This window comes from Papaver somniferum, unplaced genomic scaffold (assembly GCF_003573695.1).
Source record: "Papaver somniferum cultivar HN1 unplaced genomic scaffold, ASM357369v1 unplaced-scaffold_125, whole genome shotgun sequence".
Taxonomy (NCBI): Eukaryota; Viridiplantae; Streptophyta; class Magnoliopsida; order Ranunculales; family Papaveraceae; genus Papaver; species Papaver somniferum.
The window spans coordinates 14,647,314-14,658,231 of record NW_020621603.1 but is presented as its reverse complement, the minus strand read 5'-3'; the positions used below and the strand labels follow the sequence as shown (position 1 = coordinate 14,658,231).

The window sequence follows — 10,918 nt, the reverse complement described above, 5'->3', positions numbered from 1 at the left end:
CGGCCCAACCGCAATTTTGCGGATGGATGGCCGAACCATTCCTAGTAGATTGGATGCGGATGCAACTTCTGAGATCCTATGAATTATGGATTGGATGCGGACGCACTTTTAAAAATCCGTTGGACATCCGCGTCCGTTAGATATAAAATATTGGTAAGATTTTATATATATATGATATTAATCATGTATTTTTAATAGTCCTCCATATAGTCAGATTTATCTCATCATCATCTTTTCCCATCAAACTTTTATGACTTGATCTTGAGACTCAAATTTGGTTATATTTTTCTCTCTGTTGGATATTGAATTTGATGCGGATGCCAAATTTAAAATCCATTATCCATCGAATTGGATGTGGATGAGACAGAAACCGACCCATACAGGCCATGCTCACCCCTATTGGAAGGGGATATAAATACAAACACAACAAATACAAATAGGCCGATACGACATCATGCTGTTTCAAGCAAGTGACTAGGGATATCTTTTGTTCGACTCGGTTTAGTAAACAAACAAAAGCAAACAAAACACGGTTTCCTACCAAATCCAACAACATACACACAACTAACCAGTCATATGCTCCCACGTGTCATACAGACCCCACTTTCAGTTGCCGTCTTATACAACTACTTTCTTTTCTTTATTCTCCAAAATCCTTGATTTTTTAGGCCAAAAAAAAGATTGATTTTTTTTTTTTTTAATTATTAATCATCAAATTCAGCTATTTATGAAGTAGAGAGAGGAGTAAGTCCCTCGTAAGTAGTGTGCGTATGGAACCCTGAATTCATTGTTGTATTTTAATTTCACAGAGGTTTAAGTAAAACACACAGTAGTACCAGTTCCTGTAGTAATTTATAAGGTTTGAAAAATTCTTGTTTTCTCTAAATTATTTTATTTGTTGATATTATCAAAGAAAAGAAGATTGAAGACAAAGCAAAAACAGGGTTCAAGCTTTTGATTATGTTTATGGTTTAGAGAGGAGAAGAAAAAAATTTCTGGAGAGGGGAAGGGGGAAAAATTTCAATGGGGGGTTGTGTATCTACACAAGAAGGATGTATAAGAGTTAAAAGAAGATCAACAAAGTGGACTAGGAAAAGAAGAAGAGGTACAAGAAGAAGGGTTTCATCTGAACATAATAAAGTTATTGCTGTTCCTGATCATCATTCTATTAGTAACCCTACTTTTCAAGGTATGAAAAATTCGTTTTGTAATGATTAATTCTAAGTTTCTTATCTATGATTGATTGATTGATCATTTTGTTTGTTTCCCCAGAAATTTCATTACTTATATAGATTACTGATTGTTGATTAGTGAAGGGAGATGAAGGGGTTTTTCAATGTTGGATATTTTTAGACTGGAAGAATTTTTTGGGGGTTTTAGTTGACCCAATAGAGAGGTTATTAGGGTTTGTGTGATTTCAGTACTCTTTAGAAAAAATTTGATCAAAATTTGTTGTTGGTGGATGAAGCTAGATATTGGAGATGCTGTTGATTAACCTGTCTGATTGTTAATTTTGGGAATGTGGTGTGTGTATGGCAGGAAATACAGAAGAGGCATGGTTCGATTCTATTGCTATGTTTGAGTCTGATTGCGATGAGGATTTTCATAGTGTTCAGGAAGGTAAAGTGGATTGGTGTATTTCATTTTTGGTTTTGGAATATGCAGTTATTTTGCGGTGGGTGTAGTCTTATTGACAATTATCTTTTGTCCCTACAGATTCGTTGTCTTCGAGTGGTTCGGGAAGGGCATCTTTGTCGAGTTTATCATCAACGAGAAATGGAAACCATGAAGATCAGCATGATAATGTTCCATCTATACCTTCTCCAGACCTGCGACCGAAACTAAAGGAACAATCAACGGGAAATTCAGCATTGGATTATTTATTTGATGTCTCTAGAAAATCAATCAGCAAGGTGTCACCTTCGAATGATGCTGATACTCAACCAAACTCTGCTGTCACTTTACCAAATAGTAAACTTCCAGTTTGCCCTGATGAGCACTCTGGTGACTCAGGGGATACACATGCTGGAGAGAAGGACAAGGAAGTACTTGACCATTGTGGGATTCTTCCACATGTTTGTTTACCCTGTCTTGCCTCTACCGTCCCCTCAATTGAGAAGAGAAAACCTTTGGATCCTCTTTCCCCGGGCACAAAGAAGAAAACAGCCAGTAAACATTCCTTTAGATGGAAAGAAGGACATTCTAATCCCACATCAAGTGAGTAACAAACACCATAATTTGTTAGAAAAGTTATAACTAGAGCGTTTCTTATTCCATTATCTTGGTAGGAAAAATGTATGTTTTCGGCTTATCATCCTTTTGTTTTGTCGCAGTGTCTACAAAGACAATTCTGCATAGACCGAAAGCAGGCGACCAAGTTCCACGATGCCCAATAGAGAAGAAAATGTTCGATAGTTGGTCTGCTATCGAGCCTAGTTCTTTCAAAGTCCGTGCAGAGAATTATCTTAGGCAAGTGAACGATGTTAAACTCGTTTTATCTAGTCATGTGATCAGTCAGACCAGCTACTATTAGAGATATCGTCATCTTAATTTTTATTTGTAATGCAGGGATAAAAGGAAAGATTTTGCTCCCGGTTATGCGGCATATTATCCCACTGGTGTTGATGTCTTCTTATCTTCACGAAAAATTGATCATATAGCTCGCTTTGTGCAACTTCCAGTTGTGAAATCATCATCTGGAAAGCTCCCACCTCTTCTTGTTGTAAATGTTCAGGTGTTTTTCTTAACTCTTATAATTCACTACATTTCAAAATATTGTTGAACAGTGATGCAATTAAACTTGCGCCACCTATATACTATTGTTGAAGAAGTAAATGATTGCCTGGTCTATACATATATCCTGTTGATATTTATGTAATACTACTTGTACTAATATCTCTGTGTTTCTTCAGGTTCCATTATATCCTGCCGCCATCTTTCAGGGGGAAACTGATGGGGAAGGGATGAATTTTGTTTTGTATTTTACGCTCTCCGAAAATTACTCAAAAGAGCTTCCTCTTCATTTCCAAGAAAATCTCAGGGTACCATGGCCGTAATGTTTAAATAATTTCTTTGGAGAAGTAACATAGTTCATGATGATTTTTTTCCCTCTGACTAACATAATTCATGAGTAATATTCTTCATTTTCCTTCATTGCAGAGGATAATAGATGACGAAGTCGAAAAGGTCAGAGGTTTCCCTGTAGATACAATTTTACCCGTCAGGGAGAGAGTAAAAATCTTGGGTCGCGTGGCCAATGTAGACGACCTTCAGTTAAATGCAGCAGAAAGAAAGCTTATGCATGCATACAACGAAAAACCTGTTCTTTCACGTCCTCAACATGAATTTTACTTGGTATGCAGTTAACAGACTAATTGCATTTCTCTAGGGGTTCATCGTTAGTTGAACATTAGCTGATAATATATTGCATCTAACACATTCTTGCTTTGAAATGTTTTACAGGGAGAAAATTACTTCGAGATTGATATTGATATGCACAGATTCAGTTACATCTCTAGGAAAGGGTTCCAAGCATTTCAAGATAAATTGAAGATATGTATACTGGATGTTGGACTCACAATCCAGGTAAAGTTTTTATTCACTACTATAACAAAAATGTTATATTGCATCAGGATATTTATCTACTGTTGTCCTGGCTTGTTTGTTGAGTATCTTACATGTTAATATTTGGGTGAATCAGGGAAACAAGCCCGAAGAACTGCCAGAGCAGATTTTATGTTGTGTAAGACTGAACGGGATCGACCATACGAAATACCATCAACTGGGTTTGAATGAAGAGCCTTTCTGAATGCAACTAAGTCACAAAGGTTGTGTAAACATTCTTTTCTTAATAAAATTTCATGTTTTGAATTTTTTCTTGCTTGATTGGTTGGTTAATTCTCTTCTTTTGATTAAACCAACAATTTGCTAACGATTCCAAATAATTCAGTGTCCAAATCTTTCAGTTTAAAAGTAATACGGCATTCCATGTCAATTTTGAATGTAAAAAACTTCCATGTAAATTTTTTGAGTGTATACATGAACATCTGGCCAAAACAAAGAAAACTTGGCTATTCTAATATTACAGTAATCTTAGAAAAACTTAGAACTCAAAACTTGCATGGGAAAAGTGGCTTTCCACACAACCCTTTATTTCCAGAATATGAACTCTTTGGAAAGTCACTCATAGGTTTGCCGACAGGTATTCTTCCAACTAGAAGATTATCTGATATATCTAATTCCTTCAGGTTTCTCAACTTCAGGAACCCTGTTGGTATTTCACCTGTAAATTTGTTTTCTTGAAGCTTCAGTGTCTCTAATGAACTTACATTAGCTAGTGACCCTGGCAAGTTGAAGCCTAACCCATTGTAGCTCACATCCAAAGTCTTCATGGCTTCTAATTTTCCAATTGAAGATGGTAATCTGCCCGTCAGATGATTATGAGATAAGTTAAGGTAGCTGATTTGTTTTTGCTTTCCTACCGCCATTTCCTCGATGCCACCTGAGAAACTGTTTGTAGAAAGGTCGATATATAAAAGTGATCCACCGTCAAACCTGCTTTCTATATTGAAGATCTTACTAACAGGTCCAGAAAGCTGATTCGAGTGAAGATCTAGCACACCCAAGTCCTGCAACTTTGTGAATGAATCAGGTAGTGTTGACACCAGTGCATTCCTTGAGAGGTTCAATGAGTAAAGCATGCTGAGACTTCCCAACCATGTTGGTATGCTTCCGGTTAGATGATTAGCTGATAAGTCTAGCTCGAGTATAGGACTTGGAGTTGTTCGTAGGAACTCTGGGATTTCTCCTTTGATTCCAGAACCAGCCAAGAAAATCCGAGAAAGTGAAGGCATTCCTCCGAGCCATTTAGGAATTGTTAACAGATTCAAATGATTGTTCGACAGATCAAGTGTTTGAAGATTTTTGAGGGAAGAAATTTCTGATGGCAATGGACTTTCTATTAGGTTGTTAGAGATGCTTAGATGCAAAAGAACTGACAGTTTTCCAATCGATTTAGGTATGACACCGGATAACCTGTTTCCACCGAGGTAAATCTCTGTAACTGATAGTAGATTTCCAAAAGTCGAAGGAATTTCTCCCTCAAGCATATTATTAGCTAGAGAAAATCTTTGAAGGGACACTAGATTAGTGAAAGTAGTAGAAATGTTTCCAGTTAGGTGATTATCATGGAGTCTGAGAAAACTTAGCGACCTCATTTGACTAGAACTTGTTGGGAAGTTTATTTTTCCTTCAAGTAAATTTGTGTCCAGGTACAGAACTGAAATGGAAGTTAAATTTGACAAAGATTGAGGTAGTTTTCCAGTAAGAAAATTGTTTGAAAGATCAAGTTCTTTCAGAACTTGCAATGCACCTATATTCTCTGGTATACGTCCTGTCAGACGATTCCCATGTATATCCAAACTCTGTAAGTTTGACAATTTTGTAAGAGATTCAGGGATTGAACCCGTAAACCGATTTGTGTGTAAAAGAAGTCTATTGAGATTTAGAAGCATTCCAAGACTGTAAGGAAGTAACCCAGATAAAGAGTTCTCATGCAATTGAAGTTCTTCTAGTTTTGAGAGCTTACCAATACTTGCTGGTAATGCACCACTGAGATTGTTGCCATACAGATAAAGCTTACGAAGATCCGAAAGACGGTTTCCAATCAAAGGTGGGATATTTCCTGTTAAACCAATAAGCCCACCAAGATCAATGACTTCTAAATATGAGATAAGTGTAATGGAAGGTGATAAATTTCCTTCCATTTTGCTCTGGAAGATGAAATCACTACTAGACATCAAACCAGGAAGAGTAATTTCAGTTACTCTTCCAGTCTTGTTATTGCAAGAAACACCATTCCATTTGCAGCAATCGCGGCCGACCCATTTTTCTAATCTTTCAGAAGTATCAAGATGAATTGCAGCCTTGAAACCATTCAGACCCAACAAGTCTCTTTTGTGACATAACCCCATCTTTCCCTTGCATTCTGCCACTGTAATGAAATTGAACATGACACTGATAATACTCCATATGAGTTTCTTGATCACCATTTTTGAGTGTGGAAAGAAAGAAGTTAGTGGGCAAGATTATTATAAGTAGTATCCATGAAAAGAGAGAAAGTTTGTTAAATTATTAAAAGAAGGAATGTTTGTTGATGATGCTCATGATGATTTTGATTTTGAGCTTTTGCTTTTTTTTTTTCTTTGCTCCTTTACTTTTTACTTTTACAGTATAAGTACCTGCAGTATAGTAGAGAAAAGCAAAGAACTGTCTTCTTAAGATGATATGTAACGTTCTTGCACAGGTAAAAGCATCAAAATGATCTGTTGTTACTTGCACATTGAGAAAAGAATACTTCCCAGACCACGAGGAAGACGGTCTTATCGAAATCGAATCAACTCATTGTACTCGGCTGTTGGACAATCAATTACTACATTTTTCAGTTTTGTTTACATTTACTGATGTATTAATTCCATGGCAATTATTAGTTGAAGTTGGTTTCACATTTATGTATGTTATCTTCCATGGTCTGTATTCCAAGGGTGTCGTGGAGAATCTTTGAATAACTTACAACTGTATGGGTTGTTTAGAGACTTTAAAGCATTTGGATAACTGACCTTTCTTGGGGAAATGCAGGGGGAGATCCGAAGAGTGACCAATGGTGTTTGCCCTTTTACAGTAGAATTCAGGAATAGGTACCTAACAAAGTACACATGCATCCTTTTATTAAAATGGAACCCAAGAGCGAGTCTCCAGTTTCAAGCAACTTGGTCTCTATAATCTTACGTGGAAAGAAAATCAATGTGTGCGGGGTAAATGGGTCCATCACACTCTCTCTACCGGGATTTATCTTGTGGGTTTCTATCGGTATTTTTAGCATTTTTTGTTTTGTTTCAGTTTTACTCTGTGGCAACGATGGTGAGAAAAACAAGTCGAAATCTTCGTAATACAGTGGTAAAATAAGTCTTCATTTAGTTTGAAACTACATTGGCATCCAATATTCTTTTATTGTATTTGTGCTTCTGAGAGCAACTGCAGTGGTGCGAGTATAATCAAAGACCAAAGAGGAAAAAAAAGACCAAATTTTGAGTTTAATCTAGTGTGTGACCCTACGGTGGAAAAACTAAATTTGGTCAGACGGACATTATACCAACGCCTGGTGTGGGGCGTAGAATATACCAACGCTTGGTGTGGGGCTGGGAGTATACATTCGCCCGGTGTAGAAAAAAAAATAAAAAAAAAAAAGAAAAAAAAGTGGGGCGGAGGTATTATGCCCGCCCCATGCATTTGAAGTTTGTAAAGAGTGGGGCGGAGGTATTAAGCCCGCCCCACACAAAAGATTAAAAAAAAAAAAAAGACGGGCGTGCATTATACGTTCGCCTGGTGTGGGGCGTGGACTATACGTCCGCCTGGGGTGGGACGTGGACTATACGTCCGCCTGGTTATGGGGCGTGGACTATATAAACGCCCGACTATATTTGGGTTTGGTCTTGGTCGCAGACCAAATTTGGTCTGGATTTTAGTCTTTGATCAAATTTTAATCGATGGTTCGTCCCACTACGCCTATCAACTGGACACTATATTTGGGTTTAGTCGTCCATTATGGACGCTCTGAGTATATATGGGGCTAAAAAATAATTCCACCAGTACTCAACTAAAAAAATAATAGGCACGGTAAGTCATAGAAATACCTAAAGTCAGGAGTGGAACAAACATTTATCTTAGTGGGAGCACATTTCAACAATAAAGGTTTTGTACAAAGAATAGCTCTGCTTCAAATTTTAGAAAATTTTCAGTTGAAACTATTTTGTGGGTTTCAAACTATTTTGTGGGATTCTCTCAGTATTTTTAGCACTTTTGTTTTTGTTTCAGTTTTGCTCTTAGGTAGCAAAAATAGTGAGAGACACAACTTGATGTCTTTGTATCAGTGATAAAACAAATCTTTAGTTTGAAACCAATAATCTTTTATTGTATTTGCGCTTCGGTCTTCGAACCAGAAAAAAATTCATTATCTTTTGTGGATAAAGAAATTTGTTATCGGGAAACACAACTAGTGATGGTACCAGGAATCTGAGTATGGGTGGATAAAAAAGATAATCCACGAGTACTCAACTGAAAATATAATAGGTGCCATGAAATCATAAGAATACCTAAAGTTGGGAATGGAACAAACATTTATCTTAGTGGGAGCACATTTCAACGATAAAGGATTTGTACAAAGCATAGATCAGCTTCAAATTTTGGAGGTTTCGGCTATTTTTAGAGCTAAATTACACTTTCACACTTGAAAATGAACTTGACTGATATATCCGACACTATCCTTAGATTATATAATTGAACCGAGTGACATGTCAGGAATATTTCAATAATTATCACGATGAAAATGGTGGGATTTAAAAATATTGGAGAATTAAATTTGTCGTTTAGGAAAAATACATTATCTTTTAAAAAGTAACAGGAACCGGTTTTCATGCCTAAAATAAGAACGCGCGATCGGAGGATATATAAGCTAGTTGGGTTATATGAGTTTATATCTGCATCCAATAGTTTCTGCTAATGGGTGACTTTTGGGTATGGAAATACTAAAATACCCTTTAGTATTTTAACTTCTTTTCTTCTTCTCTTTTCTTCTCCTTTTCCGCTGGCTCCTCTTTTTGACTTTATTTTCTCTATCATCAATTTCAACACGATTTCGTTGTTGTTTCAAAAACTTCTCCGACGATTAATTTATTATATAAATGTGTCTCATTGAAAGAAACCTAATTATCGATTTGTTTTAAAAGAGTTCATTTATGTTAGAATTAAAATTTGTAACTGAAAATTTTCAGTTTCTGTTAATACCGGCATTGTATTATGAATACAATGTCGGTTTTGTTTACCGTCATAGTTGTCGTTTTACTATGTAGACACTGTTTTTAGTATGAATATCATGCCAAAATTATTAATTGCCGGCATGCTCAATAGAAATCTACGATAGCCAAGTGAAAAAAACTCAAGTTTCTGAGAAATTTGCATCATATACCGGCACACCAAGTTGCGCAATGTATCATACAGGCACTATTACCAGCATGCTCGATAATGAACTTTCTGTGCCGGCAGTCTACTTAACGAGCATTCTTTATATTTAAAATGTCGGCTACAATTTCAAAATCGGGAGATATTGTGTATCGGCATGGTGAAAGTATGAATACCATAACGATTTGGTCCCTACCATCATGGTATTCATATTTTTACCATGCCGTCACTGAGTTTTTTCAGGCGTAACAACGGCGAATTCAATGAAAAAACCAATTTTCAATACATTAATACTTATACATGTAATTGGAGCACTTGTATGTTCAGCTTGTTTACTTTTCTGGGTTGGTTCTTCACCTGAACCTTCATGATTATAAATATCTTGATTTAATGTTATTGCATGAACAAATTCAATGCTAATGATTTATACCAAGCATTATCAAACTAATCTATTAACTTAACTAATTATAATTAACCACTAAACATGATTAGTGAGAGGTAGATTGAGAACTATATAAAATACACGGATAGGGGCTGACCTTGTTTTATTATTTAAATCTTATTTTTGTCTTTTTATTATATCCCCCAATTAATTTATATATCCCCAAACTATATTATACACAATTAGTGTTGGAGAGTAGAAAACTTGCCACAACTAATAAATCTTTGATATTTCTTTTAGCTTTTGGAAGGTACCTTGATATCGAATAGTTCGAACTATTAAAAAAAGAAACATATAAAAAGACGAAGACATTGTAATATATACGTAAGTGGATCGAAAGGGATGTTTCTTAAATGTAATTTAACTTCACAATTAAATATAATAATTATAAGTATAAATATAGTAAAACCTCCATATATTAATAACTTTCATATATTAGTAAAAAATCATAGTCCCAACTTGAGCCAGTTATAAATAGTAATAACCTCCACATTTTAATATTAATGTTTTTTCCCAGTCCTGCCTTAAGGAATTTACCTCTATATATTAATAATCGACACTATATTAGAGAAACATAGAGCTTATTACATTGAATTTATGTAGAAATAAAATACTTATCTACTCCCTCCGTTTCAAAAAGACAGTCCGGTTTGACTTTGTCAAAATATTAAGGAACCATAATACTTTACTTGACTAGCCTTCATTATTTACCTATTTTATATTAATAAAAATGCAAGTATTAAAAACTACCTAAAATTGTTAAGAGGATTGTAAATAGGAAATAAAAAAGGAAATTTAAAAGATATCGAATTTATGGAGTATAAACTCTTTAGGGAATTTAATTCTTGGAGCTAAATATATTGTCTTTTAAAAGGAATGAAGGATATATCTGTTTTCTTAATTGTACAAATTTCTTTAATATTTTAGATTAGATCCAATTAATATGCATTTATGAATATGAAAAATTAAAGGCTATAATAGAAAGTTCATTGAAAAAATACGCCTATAAACAGAAGCTGGACACAATTTTGAAACTGACGGAAATGGAATAGAGGATGGTATTTTTGAAACAGAGGGAGTTTGAGAAAGAGAGGTAAATTTTTAGGTTGTTACCACAAGTTCGCAGATATATACATTTACTTGTGTATTAGAACTATAAATATGTATGCACATTATTTAATAGTATTTATATACATTCTACTAGAATTTTTTTATATTTCCTAGATGTACCTTCCTATATTAATAACCTCCATATATTAATAAATTTATGAATCCCCAAATGTATTAATATATGGAGGTTTTACTGTATAAGGGTTAATCCAAATTCATAGATGGACTAACTATAATTTTTATGGAAATTATAAGGCCCCAAAAACGTTTTCTGAAATCTTGGGGTGGGCTAATGCCCACCTTAGCCTCCCCGCCTCTGTTGCCGAACACAACTACTTACATTTAAATATC

At 35.2% G+C, this 10,918-nt stretch overlaps 2 protein-coding genes across 2 annotated transcripts; one reads left to right on the top strand and one right to left on the bottom strand.

The window, feature by feature from the left end:
* The first annotated feature begins 706 nt into the window (after window positions 1–706).
* Window positions 707–4,060, top strand: LOC113331429. The gene is made up of 9 exons (XM_026578135.1): window positions 707–1,189; window positions 1,540–1,620; window positions 1,717–2,217; window positions 2,334–2,469; window positions 2,569–2,734; window positions 2,913–3,041; window positions 3,160–3,354; window positions 3,463–3,585; window positions 3,701–4,060. Exons 1-9 carry the CDS (start codon window positions 1,024–1,026, stop codon window positions 3,806–3,808), a joined length of 1,605 nt encoding a protein of 534 aa, XP_026433920.1. The 5' UTR covers window positions 707–1,023; the 3' UTR covers window positions 3,809–4,060.
* Window positions 3,995–6,067, bottom strand: LOC113331428 (LRR receptor-like serine/threonine-protein kinase GSO1). Its single transcript, XM_026578134.1, has one exon. The coding sequence runs from the start codon at window positions 6,048–6,050 to the stop codon at window positions 4,110–4,112; it is 1,941 nt and encodes a 646-aa protein (XP_026433919.1). The 5' UTR covers window positions 6,051–6,067; the 3' UTR covers window positions 3,995–4,109.
* Between the last annotated feature and the right edge of the window lie 4,851 nt (window positions 6,068–10,918).